The 20674-nt window shown below is 47.9% G+C and overlaps 1 protein-coding gene across 1 annotated transcript in view; it reads left to right on the top strand.

Moving 5' to 3' along the window:
* Window positions 1-20674, top strand: part of MYBPC3 (myosin binding protein C3) — a 365826-nt gene that overhangs the window by 261730 nt on the left and 83422 nt on the right. Inside the window, exon 22 of the mRNA XM_078684451.1 lies at window positions 3613-3780. Coding sequence (XP_078540577.1) covers window positions 3613-3780 — 168 coding nt within the window. The remainder of the gene's footprint in view (window positions 1-3612; window positions 3781-20674) is intronic.

The following is a 20674-nucleotide window of genomic DNA, read 5'->3' on the forward strand; positions in this document are numbered from 1 at the left end:
GCGGGTTTAAATGAAACTTTTCTACACCTCTCAGGAAATATACAACTAAAAAAGACTAATTCTTGGAATCATCTGACAGCAGAGATTGCATTTGGAAACCCATCCCTGGATCCAAATCAAAATAGTCTATAGTATTATCTTCTGAAATCGAGTGAAAAGAATTTCTATATAAGAACCAGATCTATCCATTCACACTATACTTCAATTTTTTAAAACTATCGTGGCTGCTCCAGAAGAAGGCGCTGGTCCGCCGAAACGCGCGTAGAGATATCATTTGCCACATTTCTCTTTTTTTACTGTGTTTCTATCTTATGTATATTCATGTACCAATTTGAATGTGAATTTTTAATGATGCTTTGAATTCTTTTATTTTTCGTGTTACATTTGCCACTATTGATATTGATTGTATAACATGAAATTATATGTATGTTAATAACTTTGAATAAAATTGTATACTTTTTACCAAAAACTAATGTTGTAGCTCAGTCCCTTCCTATGTTTACTGTTTTTGTTGCCTAGATTGATACATACCATTCAATTGTTTTTCCCTGGTCTAGGAACTACATTTCTGTGTATTCAGGGGGTCCTTGTTAAATATATGTATCGCAATCACAGCAGAGCCTTGTACACACTTACAGCAGAGCCTTGTACACACACACACATACACTGCAAAGCCTTGTACACTCACAGTAGAGCCTTCTACACACTTACAGCAGAGCCTTGTACACACACACACACACACATACACTGCAGAGCCTTCTACACACTTACAGCAGAGCCTTGTGCACACACACACACACACATACACTGCAGAGCTTTGTACACTCACAGTAGATCATTTTACACACTCACAGCAGAGCCTTGTACACAACCACAGCAGAGCCTTGTACACACTTACAGCAGAGCCTTGTACACACACACAGCAGAACGTTGTACACTCACAGCAGAGCCTCATACACAATCACAGCAGGTCTCTCAAAAGAGTGTGGCCGATGTAATTAGGAGGGTGGCTCAAATAAACAATATTACACACTCTCAGCAGAGCCTTGTAAACACCCACGACAGAGCCTTGTACACACTCACAGCAGAACCGTGTACACTCACAGTAGAGCCTTGTACTAACCCTGGATGGGGTTTGCGGAGTTGCATTCTGCGGAACTCTGCGAAGTGGCAAAAAAAAAAACGCCGCACTACGCGGAGCTCCGCAAGCGGCAAGTCCCATAGAAAAATGCTGTTCACGGTGATTACATAGTGCCAGATGCTTGTCCGCACTGTGCAATCATTGGGAACTGCACCTTTCCCGGTGTAAGCGGTCCCTTGTTTCCTTTTCTGCTGCTCGAGTAGATTTTTACTCAAGCTGCAGCTTTATCAACACGAATGAGCAGTTTCTCAACTCGGGCGGTCTCGAGCATACGCGACCACTCGCAATGAGAAACCGGACCACTCCGCATTGAGACATCTCGCCGGGATGTTTATTTTCCACTGTCGCGCTCGCCAACTTGATGTTGACGATCGTGAACAAGGAAAAATCTTGCCGGGAGATTGATTTTGCTCGCTCGCGGTCACCAACTTGACGTTGACTAACGCGAGCAAGGAAAAAAACTGTGCTCCACGAGCTCCGCGTAATGCGGAGTGCAGAAAACTCCGCAAACTCCGTGAGCAGATGGGAGTTCACCGCCCAGGGTTACCATGTACACACTCACAGCAGAACCATGTACACTGACAGTAGAGCCTTGTACACACTTATAGCAGAGCTTTTTACACATGCATAGCAGAGTCTTATGTAAAACACACACAGCAGAGCCTTGTACACACTTACAGCAGAGCGTTGTACACATGTATAGCAGAGTCTTGTGTAAAACACACACAGCAGAGCCTTGTACACTTACAGCAGAGCTTTGTACACATGCATAGCAGAGTCGTGTGTAAAACACACACAGCAGAGCCTTGTACACACTTACAGCAGAGCTTTGTACACATGCATAGCAGTCTTGTGTAAAACACACACAGCAGAGCCTTGTACACTTACAGCAGAGCTTTGTACACATGCATAGCAGAGTCTTGTGTAAAACACACACAGCAGAGCCTTGTACACACTACCAGTAGAACCATATATACATGCACACCAAAGACTTGTACACATGCACAGCAAAGCCTTGTTACAGGACAGACATGGACACACTCACAGCACAGGTGACATGTTCACACTCTCAGGAGAGAAGAGCAGTGTTAAAGGAGGTACGCACACTCACAGGAGAGACGTCTGCACAATCACAGCAGAGCCTTGTACACTGAGCCTTGTACACACTCACAGCAGAGCCTTGTACACTGAGCCTTGTACACACTCACAGCAGAGCCTTGTACACTGAGCCTTGTACACACTCACAGCAGAGACTTCTACACACTCACAACAGAGCCTTGTACACACCCACAGCAGAGCCTTGTACACTGAGCCTTGTACACACCCACAACAGAGCCTTGTACACTGAGCCTTGTACACACTCACAGCAGAGCCTTGTCACAGGACAGACGTACACACTCACAGCAGATCCGTGTTACACGACAGAGATGTAACATAATCACTTCGGAGCCTTGTTACAGACGGGCATGTACACACTCATAGGAGAGCCTTGTTAGAGGACAGACATGTACTCACTCACTGCAGAGCCCTTTTACAGCGAGACATGTACACACTCACAGCAGAGCCCTTTTACAGCGAGACATGTACACACTCACAGCACACGTAACATGCTCGCACTCTCAGCAGAGCGGTCTTACAGGAGGGACGCACACTCACAGGAGAGACGTCTGCACACTCTCAGCAGAGCCTTGTTACAGGCAGAACTTTAAGTGGGCCGGGTCCTGCTGGTGCTCAGCACCGGAAGTTCTAAAGAACAGGTGCTGAGAAGGGTCCCTGTCGGGCTCTCCATTTGTTTTGCCCTCACCTAATGGGTGGAATAAAAAATCTTAACTCTGCAGCAGCGCTGCCTTTGATGTGGCTTCAAAGAGACTCGTTATGATCTCAGAACGGAAGCATTATTGATATGTTATGCTGCGCATTGGTAGTTGTTGCTTATTCAACTTATGCAACTAACAACCATTGGCAAAGCCAATATTCCTGGTTTCTGGTAGGTGCAATGTTACTTGTTGAATCATATCTGGAGGCAATGACAGAAGAAGCAAAATACTGGTTGGGGGGCTCACTATGCTAAGCACAGATCTGTAGTTTTAATGTTTATTTAAGCCACCCTCTTAATTACATCGGCCACACCCTTTTGAGAGACCCCCAGTTTTTTCATCCCACTTGAAGCTCTGTCACAGGTCTGCTGTGTTCTGTTACATCCGTTCACGCCTCTCAGAGATTCTCAGATTCTCTTTGTATATGAACTCCTGCTGGATTATTGCTTTGCAGCCTTGTCGTCCTCAGTCGTGCGTCACACGTGTCCGATACTAGCATGTCCTGCTGTCTCGTTCTCTTGTGCATTGTGACTTCATTGCAGCCTTTGTTTTGTGTTTGCCCTCGCAGTGCGCTGCGCGTGGTCACTTGGCGCTACTCTTGCTAGGGGTGGCTCATGCTCCCAGTTGACCGTCTGTCCTCTCCTTCCCCCACAGCGTCAGAGTGGGTCGCTGCTCACCCGGAGCTGACGGAACGCACCACTCTGGTGGTCAAGGACCTCACCACGGGCGACAAGCTCCGGTTCCGGGTCCGAGCGCAGAACATTGCGGGTCTGAGCGAACCAGCGGTGCTGAAGGAGGCCATCACCATCCGGGAGATCATGCGTAAGTGCCGCGCAGCGCCTCGAAGCGATCAGGTTCCCTGCGAGGAGCACGCCCGCCAAGCACTCAGCCCCATGCCCAGACTGAGGGGTGCGTTGTACAAAGTGCGAGCCAGGGCACGAGTCAGGGGTACCCGCGGGTGGACGGCGTCCACCCACTTCTTTCACAGGGGGGACGCCGTCCACCCTGTCAAGAAGTTGGGCCCCACTGAAAAAGATGCTAAATTCCTCCCGGTGTTAATCCCAAACACCGGGACACTCAGCAGCGCCTGCACCTTGTTATCTGCTTTCGATCACAACAACGTGCAGGCGGGGTCGGGGCTCTCTTATTTCTGACTGCTGCTGGCTCTTAACAAGGACCGAGTTTGAGGGGCGATCAGGCCTCCTTTTGTTCCAGTCTCTGGGCTGGGAGTAGTCTGGAGCCTCACACCCAGAAGCAAATGCAGCAGAGGAGAAACAAAGGCTCGCACCTTGTTAGCACTTCACACATACTTGAGAAGCAGCTTTTCACTTTGTTCAGGCTCTGTTTAGGAGATATGCATGCACTGTAAGAACTGCAGATGTGTCGGTCTTTCCCAGTATTTTTACAAAATAAATAGCATTTATATAGTACTTACTACCCCGAGGAGGCGTTGTAATAATTTAGATATCACTATTTTTTCTTTTAAAGCACTATGGCTTTAGAGGAAGGTTTACGCTGACAAAAGGCGACACTGTTTTATATGTCACATACAAAAGTGTGAATCTTCTGCCTAATTCAGGCGAGTTTACAAGTTTACTTGAAATGTGCTCCAATGTCCTCATGATACACCTGCTAAAGAAGTATATGAGGCCTTAAGACCAGATGTCACTTCTTGTGATGCCACTTCCTGTGATGTCACGCGCCGTGATGTCACGCTCTGTGATCCCATTTGCTCACTGATTAACTAGGTTAGTCCCCCCAGTTCTTTTTTCAGGATTTGTGCCCTGGCGCGAGCAGTTACTGAATAACCACAGTAGCCCCCCCTTGAAGAGACTGACTCCTCTGTGGCTCCAAGCACTGGGGGTGCAAGGGTCCAGAATCTGCCGCAATGGTTGTTAGCGCCCCCAATCCATGGTAGAGGTGGAGACCACCCCCACGACGGATCCCCTCAACACCACCCTTTAACATCGCCCCTCAAGTCTCCGTAACCACTCAATCTCAGATGTATTTAATTTGTTTTATAGCGCCACTCATACCAGTGTAGGGTGTCAGAGCACTTTACATAACACACAATAGCTATGTAAATCAGTGTATAGGAAATGTTACATAAGACAGATGACTACAAGGTGTAGGGGTGACGTCATCTATATGGGTGGGCAGGATAGTTTAAGAGTGCCTGCTCTGGAGAAGCACAAACTCAAGGGCAGATTCACAAGCCTCTAGCGCCGCTAGTGCATCACGTTGCGTGACGCACCGGTGGCGCAGCCTGCTAAGGGATATTTACAAGCACAGATAAAGTCACCCTGCGTGACTTAACCTGTGCTTGTAAATATCGCCCCTGTTCACTCAACACTCTGCGTGTTAGGGGCGGGACACGGGTGTTGCTGTGGGTGTTCCCACGGAACACCCATGTCCACCGATGCATTACCAGATTTACGAGAAATCGTAAACCTGGAGATGCGTCTGAATGCTACGCCACCCTAGGGGTGGCGTAGCGAGGTGCAACGAGGAGAAATGTTTTCATTTCTCCTTGTTTTTTCCTCTTTCAAGGTGTGCTGCATTCTACAGCACGCATTGGAAGAGGAAATCACCTCAATTGATTGATTTTGTGCAGGAAGGGGCCCCTTCTTGTACAAAAACAATCTCCCCATGATGCAATCATCCTTGCACCACGGTGCAAAGGTGCCTGCGCCGGCGCATGGCAGCAGTTTGAGCGCCAGCACAGAGATGCGATATATTGCTTTAAATATGTCTCCTCCCTGTGTTTCGAAACTAACGCAGCACGACGCAGCAGAATGACTTGCGGCACCGAGCAGCGATAGTTTCTTGTAGATCTTCCCCAGAGAGTTTAAAACTTCACACCATAGTTGGGGGGTTCTCTTTAATAATCAGAATGATTTCTACCTAAATGAACCCTTATTGCAACTTTCATCTGCGCACGCATCTATACTTTGCAGAGTGCGTGCAGTTCTTTAATGACCGTTAATAGCTCACTGTTCTCGTGTTCAAAATGATTTTATTGAGTTTCAGAATAAATGACAAAAATAGACAGTACAAAAACATAGTGAACATAATCGAAAATACCTTATGAAAAGAAGAGCAATACAAAATAAAAAAAAGTGTCAGCATATTATACAAAGGTAGCAAGAATTTCTATATTCAACAATAGGATGAAAGAAGAAAAGAAAAAGGAGAGAGGGGAAGGGGAAGGGGAAGAGGGAGAGGGAGCACAGATTATATCATTTTAAATATATATTAGTTACGGTTAACATAGAAATAATGCAAAATTGTAACAATATAATGCAGAGTAGATTAAGAAATACATTTATAATAACAAATAAGTATCTATAGGTGACCAAAACAAATGATAAAAATGGGAATTATGATTAATCCCGGAAAGAGATAATTGTGCACCTCTTCTTGTAAAAACAACCCATGACCACCACGCATGGACTGAAAGAGTGCAAGCATCTTTCCAAATCAGTGAGATTATGCATATGACCAACTGATGTACAGATTAGTAATTTGTAGGAAAGGACATCCTGAATAGGTAGAATCTGTATTATAATACCCCAAACATCAGACCAAAATTTAGAAATGAAAGGGCAATCAAAGAGCATATGTTGTAAGGAACCAGTATGCAATTTACAGTGCCAACACACATCAGATTGTAGCAACTAAGCATGGAATAAACGTAGAGGAGTCCATAAACAATTAAATAAGATGTAAGAGCTAGTCTGGTAAAGCGATACAGGAAGCCATCCCGAAATACTATTAAGCCAAATAATTTTCCAAGTGTCATTAGATAAAGAAAGAGAAAGTTCACTATTCCAAAATGTCGAAATTACATGTAAATTATTGCCTACTGAGTCAGCCATTTTCTTCTACAAAATAGAAACTGTATGTGAGGATGAAGACACAGCTTGAATATAAATAAGTAAATCCTTAGAGACAATAGAAGGAGTACCATGAGGAAAGGAGTCTAAAATTGAATTACACAAAGATTCATACTTAACAAAATCAGAATTACAGAGCTGAAATTTGGATTGCAAAACATCAAAAGGAGCGAAGGCATTATTACAATATACGTCTCTAAGATAATAAATACCAGCATTAATCCATGAATTCCAAAAATTTGTATTTCTATTCAATTTAACAACATTATTATGCCATAATGATGAATCCACAGTATTACCAATAGGAGATGCAAAATTAGCATCTAAATCATTAAGAATTCGTTTAGAAGATTTTATAATAACTGAATGACGCAAAACTGTAGATTTATTAGACATAGTAAGTAGGGTAAGAAATGGAAATGGATTAATAATAGATTTCTCTATACAATACCAAATAGGAGGAAGAATTACGGGGGTAGGAAGAAGCCATGCAGATCTTTGTTTCAGTATAAATGCCTTATGATAAAGGTGAAAGTCAGGAAAACCAAAACCAGCATTATATTTAGGTACTTTTAATTTTTATAAATAATACGAGATGATTTATTATTCCATAAAAATTTGGATAAAAGTCTGTCAACATCTTTGTAAAATTTTATCGGAAGCTGTGTAGGGAGCATAGCAAGGGTATAAAAAAAGTTAAGAGCTATAGTCATTTTAATAGAGTCCATTCTATCCCACCATGAGAGATGGAGTGATGACCATTTAGACGTTTTATCCCTAATATAAGCAAGAATAGAGTCACTATTCATTGCCAAAGTAGCTTTAACAGAGGAGGAAAATAATGTACCCAGATATTTCAATTTATCTCTTCGACAAATAATGTCAATCATAGGCAACATATCAGGAGTACAGAAAACATTTAGGGGGAAAACATATTAATATTAAGGTCATAACCAGAAATTAAAGAATATTGTGAAATGATTTCTAAGAGGGAAGGGAGTAAAGAGAGAGGATCACTAATAAATAATAACACATCATCAGCATAAGCTAAAGTTTTGATAGTAACATTGGCTATTGTAATGCCTTTAATATCATCACATTGTCTAATATGATGAAGGAAAGGTTCAATTCCAAGCAAAAATAAAAGTGGGGAAAGGGGACAACCTTGCCTTGTACCTCTAAAAAGTGAAAATGTAGGTGATATTTGCCCATTGATAACTAACCTAGCCATTGGGGCAGAATATAAAGCAGAAATCATCCGGAAAAACAAAGGGCCAAAATTAAACGATAATAGGGTCCTAAATAAATATTGCCAATGGATTTTATCAAAGGCTTTTTCTGCATCTAAAGCCATAATTCCTGAGGGGGCAGTAAGAGTAGAACTTTGTTCAATTACATGCAATAGGGTTCTGGTGTTATTTGCAGAATATCTATTCTTCATAAAACCTGATTGATCAGGATGAATAAGAGAATCAAGTATAGGGGATAATCTAGAGGCAAGAATTTTAGCACACAATGTACAATCCTGATTAATTAAAGATATAGGGCGATAATTTGAAACCAGGGTGGGATCTTTATCAGGTTTGGGAAGAATAACAATTAAAGCATCAGTAAAAGAACCTGAAGTAGTTCCCGAAGAACCAAAAAAAGTAAAAAGTTGAAATAAATAAGGTAAGAGTTGGGTTTGAAAATCTTCATAAAATTCTGCCGGAATGCCATCAGGGCCCGGAGATTTATTTTTTGGAAGAGACTTAATGGCTGTCAAAATTTCATCCATAGTAATAGGAAGATCTAATGTAGACCTATCAGATAGCGAAATTTTGGGCAAATTATAAGTATTTAAGAAAGAGTCAATTAAGGAGGTATCATGAAAATCTGGTTTATTATATAAATTAGAGTAAAAGTCCAAAAACTCAGTAACAATATCATTATGAGATAGAGCAATTTTGCCATTAGGACCATGAATGGAAGTGATCTGCGTCTTATCTTTTTTTATACGCAAATAATTCGCTAAAAGCTTTCCAGATCGATTGGCATTAAAACGAAATTTTGCATTGGATTTGGAGATTTGAATACCAGCTCTTTTACTGAGAATCTAATTAAATTCATATCGAAGCTTTTGCAACTTAACTCTGTATTGGAGATCATTGGACGTACTGAAGAGTCTTTCAAAGTGAGCAAATTGTTTACCTAGCTGATTGATATGAGCATTAAAAGTTTTATTCTCATAGGCCATGATAGAAATAGTAACACCCCTAATATAAGCCTTAAAGGCGTCCCATCTAGTGACCATAGAAGTTGAGTCTTCTGGGTTAAATAAAAAATAATCTTGAATGGCCTGTAAAAGTTTCGGTTTGTTATGTTCATTAAGAACAATGTCAGTATTCATGCGCCATCTAGTTTGTTTTGCAAAAGTGGAGTGTAGATGAAAAACAAAATAAATCAAAGCATGGTCAGATTATCAATATTACCAATTATAGGATTAGTTGCAGATTGAAGAAGTTGATTGGAAATTAAAAAATAATCAATTCTAGAATGTGAATTATGGGGATTAGAAAAAAAAGTAAAACATTTGTCAGTAGGAAAATGTAACCGCCAAATGTCAGCCAACTTGGTGGTATGCAGAAAGGACTTGAAAGCATAAAAAAACCTTAGGGGGACGAAATTTAGTACTAGATAATCTATCTAAAAGAGGATCTGCAGTAACATTAAAATCACCACCAACAATCAACAGAACTTTACCCAACTTTAAAACTTCTGTGGTAATATTAGCCCAGAACACAGGGTCATCAGCAGTAGGACCATAAATATTAAGTAAAAACAATACTGAATCATGAATTTTAATTTTAACTATAATAAATCTCCCATCTGTGTCTGAGGTTTTACTTTAAACTTGACAATGCAATTTATTAGCAAAAAAAATAGCAACACCATTTTTTTTACCATTAGCTAGGGAAGAAACAATAGTATCAACCCACTTTTTTTCATGAATTCAATATTTTATCATCAATATGAGTCTCCTGAACAAAACAAATATCAGCTTTACAACTGCCTAAATAATCTAACATTTTGGTACGCTTAACTGGGTGGCGCAAGCCTTTAACATTTAAAGAAACAACCTTAATATTATGAGAATGAGCTATAAGTACAAGATGAAAGAAGGAATAAAAGTAAGAAAATAAGAAGAGGCGAACAGAATAGAAATAGAGAATATAAATAAAACAGTAACTCTAGATGAAGAAACAGGACAGGGGAAAAAGAAAGCAAGGAGAAAGGGACAAACAAAACACATTAATATGAAGAAAGAAACGCACATGCGTTCCACAAAAATGACCGACACCAGAGGATCCAAAGATAATATCAGTAGATCTCATGTCAGGACAAACGAATGTGGGTAGGATCAAGTGTTAGAGTCATGGGTATCCATGGAATGATGCAATTGTTGATCCAAAAAATGGTGTAGATCATCAGGAAGCTGAAAAGATTTTGAAAAATTGTCTTTCCAAATACGCATAGTAGAAGGGTCAAAAAGTCCATATTTGAAGCCAAGACTTCACAATTGAGGACGTAGGGCAGAAAATTATTAGCGTATTGCAACAGATTCTTTTGCGATATACTGGTGAATGAAAATTTTATTTCCATTAACCATCAAAGAAGGAATCTCTCTCGCAGCCTTCCGAATCAAGACTAAATTAAGATGTCGAAGAAATTTGAAAATCATTTGACGAGGTTTAGACTGCTTAGGATTGCGATGAGAAGGAATCCTGTGGGCCTTGTCAATCTCAAATTTTTCTGAAAATTTAATTTGCAACAGGTCTGGAATCAAATTCTCTAAATACAATCTGGCGTTGTCACCCTCCACGTCTTCTGGCAAATTAAAAATGTGCAGATTGTATTGCCTGTTACGATTTTCCGTGTCCAAAAAGTGAGAAGACATAGGAACTATTTTTGCAACAAGTGGAGTGAAAGAGTCAAGCTTAGATTTATTATCCTGAATTTTAATGGCATTATCAGAGATCTTCATGGATAAACCCGCCAATTCTTTAAGGACATTTTTAATTTCTGAAGCAATTGTATCAGTATTAATACGAAGTGCTTGGATTTCCTCCAAAATCAGAGACAATGAAGGTTCTGCTGTCTCAACTGCCTTGGATTTAACTGGTGGAGGTGAAACTTGTTACCTTCTTTTGGAATGAAGTGGAGCCTTATTTTCCATGTTGAATAAATTATTAAAGTCAGAAGGAATAAATAAAACTAGAAGGCTGCAAAAAGAAATCCTGTAGAAAGCTGGTGCAGCAGCTGTAATATGCTGTGGGAGTGGCTAGGCCCAGACCAGGCCCTTTCCTGAGGGGTAGCTCCGCCCCTCTGACAGACTGACCTGGGTACTGCAGAGAGCAAGCAGGGAGCAGGAAGCACAACGACGAAAAAACCAGCCCACCGCACCACAAAACGCTGAAACCCTCACACCATGGAGGTAAGACCATCTGGTGCCATGCGCCCTTGTTTTCGCCGATTTCCTGACAAAAAATCGACGTTATATGGCTAAAAACGGGCCCGTCACACCGGAGCTCACTCGGCGGCGGCCATCTTGCGGTGCGCGATCGCGCGTCTCCCAATAGCTTACTGTTCTCCATTAGAACATTTTAACTTATAAATTGCAAGTAACAAAAAGATCTCTCTGACAAAAGCAGTCACCCACTGACCTATTTACGTCATGTGCACTTTGTGATCTGCATACTACACCTTAATTGTAGCAGGCACATTAACCCTCTGTGCTATTTTATGATCAGTCAAAATCTCAACTAGACAAAACTCCGATCTCTCGCCAGGAAAAACATTAATCACCAGAGTTATCTTGACAAGAAGGGAGCAGGTGCTTTTAAAATCAAAGTAAACTTGCAAACTCAGTGCCCCCTGCAGTCAGAACCCGGTGCGGTGGCACCGGTCGCACCACCCTAGAGCTGGCCCTGCCTTCCTGCACGTGGGTGGGCATCGCACTACCCCCAAGGACCTCACCCCTATACTTACTCCTGGGAGAGCTACACCCCCAGGACCCTTGAGGTGTGCGGTCACACATTGTGGGTCCTACATACCCACTAGGCCGCAGAGCTCTAGCACCCCCTGGTGCCAGGCCATGATGCCACAGGACACTAAAGGGGCATGTGGAGCATTAATGCCAGCAGTGGCCGCGGACCACCCCTGTCTCCAGAGCCAGCCACAGGCGGTCACTGGAGTATGCTGGGATACAAGGGAGCCTCCACTCACACACAGGGGGTTCAAAGGAGCCTTTTATACTCCACTCACACACAGGGTTCAAGGGAGTGTACGCCCACCACTCACGTGCAATGTTGAAGGGAGCGTACTCCCCACTCCTCACATACACAGGGTTCAAGGGAGTGTACTCCCCACCACTCACATGCAATGTTGAAGGGAGTGTACTCCCCACCATTCACATACACAGGGGTTCAAGGGAGCGTACTCCCCACCACTCACATGCAATGTTGAAGGGAGTGTACGCCCCACCACTCACATGCAATGTTGAAGGGAGCGTACTCCCCACCACTCACATGCAATGTTGAAGGGAGTGTACTCCCCACCATTCACATACACAGGGGTTCAAGGGAGTGTACTCCCCACCACTCACATGCAATGTTGAAGGGAGTGTACTCCCCACCACTCACATGCAATGTTGAAGGGAGTGTACGCCCCACCACTCACATGCAATGTTGAAGGGAGCGTACTCCCCACCACTCACATGCAATGTTGAAGGGAGTGTACGCCCCACCACTCACATGCAATGTTGAAGGGAGCGTACTCCCCACCACTCACATGCAATGTTGAAGGGAGTGTACTCCCCACCATTCACATACACAGGGGTTCAAGGGAGTGTACTCCCCACCACTCACATGCAATGTTGAAGGGAGCGTACTCCCCACTCCTCACATACACAGGGGTTCAAGGGAGTGTACTCCCCACCACTCACATGCAATGTTGAAGGGAGTGTACGCCTCACCACTCACATGCAATGTTGAAGGGAGCTGTTGGAAATGGGATCCCCGGCTGGCCAGGGCTTTCGCCAAAGTCAGTCAGAGACCACCACACCCAAGTCAGGGCAAGGGAGTTACACGCCAAGATAACCCCTACTCACCCTCTAGGTAACGTGGCGCGAGCAGCAAGGCTAAACTTGGAGGCGATGTAGGTTAAGTATTTGCGCACGCACCCCAGCAACAACAACCAAAGGCCCACCACAAAGGAAACTCCACACAAGGTTATATAAAAATAGCCTTTGTATTACACCAAAACACATTAGATAAAACACACACTTTACAATGTGCCAGAGGCACGGGCAGAATTTACAAGGGGATATTTACAAGACAGGGCCACCTGGACCACTGTCAGGAATCAGAAGTAGCACTTTCAGAAATAGCACTTAGAACATAGAATATAGCACAGAATAGCACACAACCAGTAACTACTGGTAACAGGATCTCACTAGCACCACCTGTACTAGGGAGAAAACAACCACCTATGTATCACAATACCTGTAGGGGTGTAAGAGGAAAACACATGATGCAATGCATAACATTCATTCAGAGGTGTAAAGGCACATGACGCATAAACAATACATTCAGAGGTGCAAAAACAATAACAATTGCGCCAAACTCACGTAAGTCACCACCTGTGACTGTCCCTAGGCCAACTGGCCTCTCTGGGGCTAGGACGCCCTGTGTCCAATGTCAGGGCCTAAACGTGGCAGTTGCCCACAAAGTGCTGGGCAACTGGTAGCACAATGATGGGGCCAACACGCTGGGGGAGCCTCACAGGCTCTGCAGAATGACTGTCCCCTTGAAGCCTCGCTGGGCTCTGAATACACAAATGGCCCCTGAGCCTCTTGGGGCTCTTAAACAACAATGGGGTCGCCTGAGCCTCTCTGGGCTCTTAACTCCTGATGTGCCCCCAAGAGCCTCTCAGGGCTCGCAAAGCAACTTTCCACCTGGTTGGAGCCCTCGGGGCTCTCACAAAGAAATGCCCTCTCAAGAGCCTCGCTGGGCTCTCACGACAATTGGCGCCCTCTTGGGGGTCCCCCCCTCTGGGGGACTCGAGATCCAGTAATTGCCCCCAACCGTTGGAGTCCCGGCTCGGGGGACTCGTGGGGCAAAGGTGCGCCTTGGTGGAGCGGCCCGCTGTCAAGTGGGGGCCGCTCGAGTAGAGGCAGGGGGGGGGGGGAAGGTGCGCGACCTCGCACTTCTCCCCTAGCCGGCTTTCACTCACCGGCTGTTCCTGCTCTCCTCACGGGCTGCGGGGCTCCTCTCTCCTTCGGGAGCCTCGGCAGGCTGCTTCTCGGCTCCGCTGCGGGGGCCCCGCCGGCTGGGGCCAACCTCTGTCTTCACCTAGGCTTCCCCAGACCGGGGGAAGCAGAAGGGAACCTCGCCGGTCCTGCCCTCGTCCGGGCGTCTTGTGCCTGTCTTCCGGGTCGCGGCTGCAGCCAATAGCAGCGCGGCACTGGGAGGAAGGAGGCGGGACTTCCGGGTCGCCGTAGGCAGCGCGGCGGCCCGGCCGGGTCTCCCGGGCTGCAGCGGTGATTTCACACGGAGTGGGCTCCCGTGTTAAATAAATCAAACAAATATGCGGCGTGGGCAGCCGCTCGAGCAGCGAAATGCAGGGTGGGCACCTGCCTTACAGAAAGCGCTCCCAAGCGCTCTGAGACGATGAACAACGCTCCTGGACAATAAAGCGCTCCCAAGCGCTGTGGGCACAAACTACAGCGCCAGGACAAAATAAAGCGCTCTTAAGCGCTAGAAGCACAGACACAGTGCTCCCAGGTGCCCTCAGGCAGATAGAGCGCTCCCAGCGCTGGCAGACAAAATAAAGCGCTTCCAGGCGCTTCAGGGGAAACACAAGTCCAGCAAAAGTCCTCCTTGGCAGGCAGGGGGGGGCAAGGCTGGGCCAGGGGCCAGCTCACTGGCCCTCCAGGCAGGGAGGCAGTCCAAGTGGCGGTTCCTCCTGGCCCCAGCAGCAGCAGCAGCCCCCTCAAGTAGGATCAAGAAAGAACAACTTCAGTGGGGACACAGCCCCATTTTTATACAGTGCATTCCTTTGTCTGAGGGTGCAGAGTGGGGGCGGAACCAGTCGCAGCTGGTTCTTGAGTACTCTGTTTACCTCAACCACCCTCTCTATTCACTGGCAGGGCTTGGGTCATTAGACACACCACAGGGGGGCGGAGCCAGCATTGTGTGGGGAAAACCCAGCCCATCCAGGACACAGGTACACTCCTCCCACACATCACTCATGCTAATCTCCCACTCACCACCGGGCAGACCCATCCAGACTTCCTGGAGCCTGGCATGCCAGCCAGCTCCAGCCAATCACACGCCAGCACCCTCACAGCACACGTACAGCCATGTCTAGAAATGGCGCTTCGCTACTAGACACATACATGCTGCATACACCGTTGCGCAGCATTCACTCACACGAGTTCACACATACCAGACTCAAGCCTGTACACCCCACGCATCAGGAACTACCAGGGACACATACATTCCCCATGCATTCCTATGGGCGGGCAGGCCTAGCTCAGCACATGCACTCAGAGTGCGCACGCACTTTCCACTGGGACACAGTGAAAGTGCGCAGAATCCAAAAATCACCATCTCCAGGTCACCATTTCAAGCAAAAAGTCTAGGGGTGAACCTGCCCTAAGGGCCAAAGTCCAACATAACCCCCTTCCAGCCAAAACGCAGGGGAGACCAATCACCACCGTGATGGACTTCCCTGCTTGGGGCGATAGAACACGGACGCGGGCCCGCAACTGCAGGGACACCCTCCTGTTCTATGCCACGGTGAACCCATGGGATTCCTTCTCAACACACTGTCTGGACCAACTGGGCTACCCCACTGGTACTCCCAAGTTGTCCGCGGCCAGGACCAGGCCCTGGGCCACCCAGGTGCCACGGGTCCATGCCAATTCGCAGAGCGGGGGGTAGTAACCCCTGGCACATAGGAGCCATTTTCCACTCTTCCTGTCTGCAAGACAGGACTAGACTGCCACTGGTACTCCAGCCGAGGGCCTACAACCTCAGGCGGACCAGGAGTCTCGGGGAAGGCTCTCCTCCCCCTACCTCTTCTCCTAGGGTTCCTCCTCCCTCTGCGAGGGGTACCCCTAGAACGCCATTCCAACCCAGGACTTATCCACTCAGGTTGCACCGGGGTCAGAGGTGGGCTCTCCCACCCTCTGCACCCCCTTCCAGAGGTCTGCCCTCTCCCACCTGGAGAAGTTCCTCTGGAAGAAGAACCGGTCAGGACACTGGTTACAGTCGTCCTACCCTTCAGGTCAGGCTGATCCTGAACCTGGCCTCCCAACCTCTGGTCTAGAACCTTCGGTGGAACAATTGCCTGGCACTCCAGGACTTCTGGGGATTCACTCGCAATCCCCCTGAGGCTAACAAATGTCACATCTGTTGCGTGACTGTCTGTCTGGCGCAGATCTCCCGCCCTCTGTCCACCTGACAGTGCGTGACGATCCCCCAGACCAGAAGTGGTGTCACCATGGTCACTACACGGGAACCTAGCCCAACTGGGTAGTCCCTGACCCACTGGTCCTTCCACTGGGGAACTCCCCCAATCACTCCTCACTCTGGACTCCTGTACCCTCCCTACCGGAGCGGTACTGCCAGACTCTAGAACCACAGGAGCTCTGGTTACAGACACTCCAGGTCCTCTACTCACTAGGAGATCCTCCTCAAGTGGACTAACAGGACAGCCTAGGTCCCCAACCTGGTGTTCCCTCAAGAAACCATCCAAGTCCTGAGGCAGGGCTTCGGGCGTCTGGGGAACCTTGGTCTCCCCCTCACTCCTGCTCCACTGAGCCAGGCAGTGAGCCCCTACACCCTCCTCGCTATCCTGGGACCTAGCTGGGCTACACTGAGCCTCCTCCACCACGCTGGGCTGGAAGATCCCTGAACCACTACTTTTGGAGTCACTCACCAATGACTCTAGAGAACCTCTGGCCCTTTCCCAGCGGTCGGCTTCCCTTGCCAGTAACTCTGTATCAGTAAATCCAACTTGCAACAGGTGTTGGCGCAACTCTGGCGAACAACCACTGAGCACCTGCTCTTTGACAATAAGATCAAACAAGACTTCAAAATCAGAGTCAGTGTGAACCTCTACCCAAGCCCACAGTGCTCCACAACATTCATCCTCAAACTTCTCCCACGACTGGTGAGGCAGCTTCCTACTGCCCCTGAATTTCAACCTATACTCCTCCTCTTGGGAAACGGGTACCAGACTGGGGGAACTGGGACTGGGATTTCCTACACTGGAATCTAAATAGCTGCCACCACTGGACCCAACCCTCCCTGGGGGATCCAGAAACTCAACACTGCGCGCAGGGGATAGTCTACCCTCCAGAGCTACTTCGCCTCTGGTGGAGGCCCTCTCAGCCTCCTCTATCCTTTCCTGCGCTAAGACCCTCTCGGTCTCTAGCTGTTGCTTTCTAATGCCCAGCTGTGCCATAGCCTGGGCATGCTCCAACCTGAGCCTCTCTAAAGCCAGCTGGTGCTCCCTTTCTCTCCTCCTATCTTCCAGCTCCTCTGGGGACAGGGAAAGGGATGAGGCGCTGCCTCCTATGCTGGACCCAGCAAGGGACTCCCTATCTATGGGGTCCTCACTATCTGCTGGCGTCCCTGTGCTATCATTTTCTTCCTCCTCTTCTGAATCTTCAGGGCTCCCCACAGACCCACCACCCTCCTGGTGTGAAGCCCGGGCCCTTTCCTCACTGCGCTCAAGGTCCCACTGACACTTTTGCCATAGGATCAGGCTGCTCCTAAGTTCGGACTGAGTGTCTAACTCATCCACCCCTATGTCTCTCTCTTCACAGAACCTTACCAACTCTCCCATACTGTATCTAAACAGAACACAGAAATCAAAAGCAGGCTCCATTCTGGCGGACGTTCTAAAAGAAGAGATCACACAGGGAACCTAGGGGTCTGAGCTAACACAGGAGTACACAATTCACCAGGTATTCAGCAAGCTCTCTACCCCAGAGAACTCACACTCACTTGCCTAGTGCCACACACCATTCATCCACACACAACCCCCCCCTCGGACTAGTAAGGCAGTTTCTACCACCCCTGACTTCTCAACCTGACCACAAGTGACACAGGTACCAGACTCTGGGCGCGGGGCAGGGGAACAAATGCACTGGACACAATTGCACAATGATACCTTCAGGAGAAGAAAATATGAAACTTCCAAAAAAACAATCCCCTTAAAATGTGGTCATCTAAAATGCAGAGTTTTGTGGTGCAGCCAGCCGCTACTAAGGTACAAGGCAAACACAAATCCTTATCCCACCGCTTGCCGCCAATGTTGGAAATGGGATCCCCGGCTGGCCAGGGCTTTCGCCAAAGTCAGTCAGAGACCACCACACCCAAGTCAGGGCAAGGGAGTTACACGCCAAGATAACCCCTACTCACCCTCTAGGTAACGTGGCGCGAGCAGCAAGGCTAAACTTGGAGGCGATGTAGGTTAAGTATTTGCGCACGCACCCCAGCAACAACAACCAAAGGCCCACCACAAAGGAAACTCCACACAAGGTTATATAAAAATAGCCTTTGTATTACACCAAAACACATTAGATAAAACACACACTTTACAATGTGCCAGAGGCACGGGCAGAATTTACAAGGGGATATTTACAAGACAGGGCCACCTGGACCACTGTCAGGAATCAGAAGTAGCACTTTCAGAAATAGCACTTAGAACATAGAATATAGCACAGAATAGCACACAACCAGTAACTACTGGTAACAGGATCTCACTAGCACCACCTGTACTAGGGAGAAAACAACCACCTATGTATCACAATACCTGTAGGGGTGTAAGAGGAAAACACATGATGCAATGCATAACATTCATTCAGAGGTGTAAAGGCACATGACGCATAAACAATACATTCAGAGGTGCAAAAACAATAACAATTGCGCCAAACTCACGTAAGTCACCACCTGTGACTGTCCCTAGGCCAACTGGCCTCTCTGGGGCTAGGACGCCCTGTGTCCAATGTCAGGGCCTAAACGTGGCAGTTGCCCACAAAGTGCTGGGCAACTGGTAGCACAATGATGGGGCCAACACGCTGGGGGAGCCTCACAGGCTCTGCAGAATGACTGTCCCCTTGAAGCCTCGCTGGGCTCTGAATACACAAATGGCCCCTGAGCCTCTTGGGGCTCTTAAACAACAATGGGGTCGCCTGAGCCTCTCTGGGCTCTTAACTCCTGATGTGCCCCCAAGAGCCTCTCAGGGCTCGCAAAGCAACTTTCCACCTGGTTGGAGCCCTCGGGGCTCTCACAAAGAAATGCCCTCTCAAGAGCCTCGCTGGGCTCTCACGACAATTGGCGCCCTCTTGGGGGTCCCCCCCTCTGGGGGACTCGAGATCCAGTAATTGCCCCCAACCGTTGGAGTCCCGGCTCGGGGGACTCGTGGGGCAAAGGTGCGCCTTGGTGGAGCGGCCCGCTGTCAAGTGGGGGCCGCTCGAGTAGAGGCAGGGGGGGGGGGGAAGGTGCGCGACCTCGCACTTCTCCCCTAGCCGGCTTTCACTCACCGGCTGTTCCTGCTCTCCTCACGGGCTGCGGGGCTCCTCTCTCCTTCGGGAGCCTCGGCAGGCTGCTTCTCGGCTCCGCTGCGGGGGCCCCGCCGGCTGGGGCCAACCTCTGTCTTCACCTAGGCTTCCCCAGACCGGGGGAAGCAGAAGGGAACCTCGCCGGTCCTGCCCTCGTCCGGGCGTCTTGTGCCTGTCTTCCGGGTCGCGGCTGCAGCCAATAGCAGCGCGGCACTGGGAGGAAGGAGGCGGGACTTCCGGGTCGCCGTAGGCAGCGCGGCGGCCCGGCCGGGTCTCCCGGGCTGCAGCGGTGATTTCACACGGAGTGGGCTCCCGTGTTAAATAAATCAAACAAATATGCGGCGTGGGCAGCCGCTCGAGCAGCGAAATGCAGGGTGGGCACCTGCCTTACAGAAAGCGCTCCCAAGCGCTCTGAGACGATGAACAACGCTCCTGGACAATAAAGCGCTCCCAAGCGCTGTGGGCACAAACTACAGCGCCAGGACAAAATAAAGCGCTCTTAAGCGCTAGAAGCACAGACACAGTGCTCCCAGGTGCCCTCAGGCAGATAGAGCGCTCCCAGCGCTGGCAGACAAAATAAAGCGCTTCCAGGCGCTTCAGGGGAAACACAAGTCCAGCAAAAGTCCTCCTTGGCAGGCAGGGGGGGGCAAGGCTGGGCCAGGGGCCAGCTCACTGGCCCTCCAGGCAGGGAGGCAGTCCAAGTGGCGGTTCCTCCTGGCCCCAGCAGCAGCAGCAGCCCCCTCAAGTAGGATCAAGAAAGAACAACTTCAGTGGGGACACAGCCCCATTTTTATACAGTGCATTCCTTTGTCTGAGGGTGCAGAGTGGGGGCGGAACCAGTCGCAGCTGGTTCTTGAGTACTCTGTTTACCTCAACCACCCTCTCTATTCACTGGCAGGGCTTGGGTCATTAGACACACCACAGGGGGGCGGAGCCAGCATTGTGTGGGGAAAACCCAGCCCATCCAGGACACAGGTACACTCCTCCCACACATCACTCATGCTAATCTCCCACTCACCACCGGGCAGACCCATCCAGACTTCCTGGAGCCTGGCATGCCAGCCAGCTCCAGCCAATCACACGCCAGCACCCTCACAGCACACGTACAGCCATGTCTAGAAATGGCGCTTCGCTACTAGACACATACATGCTGCATACACCGTTGCGCAGCATTCACTCACACGAGTTCACACATACCAGACTC

Source organism: Lissotriton helveticus, chromosome 3_2, assembly GCF_964261635.1.
Source record: "Lissotriton helveticus chromosome 3_2, aLisHel1.1, whole genome shotgun sequence".
Taxonomy (NCBI): Eukaryota; Metazoa; Chordata; class Amphibia; order Caudata; family Salamandridae; genus Lissotriton; species Lissotriton helveticus.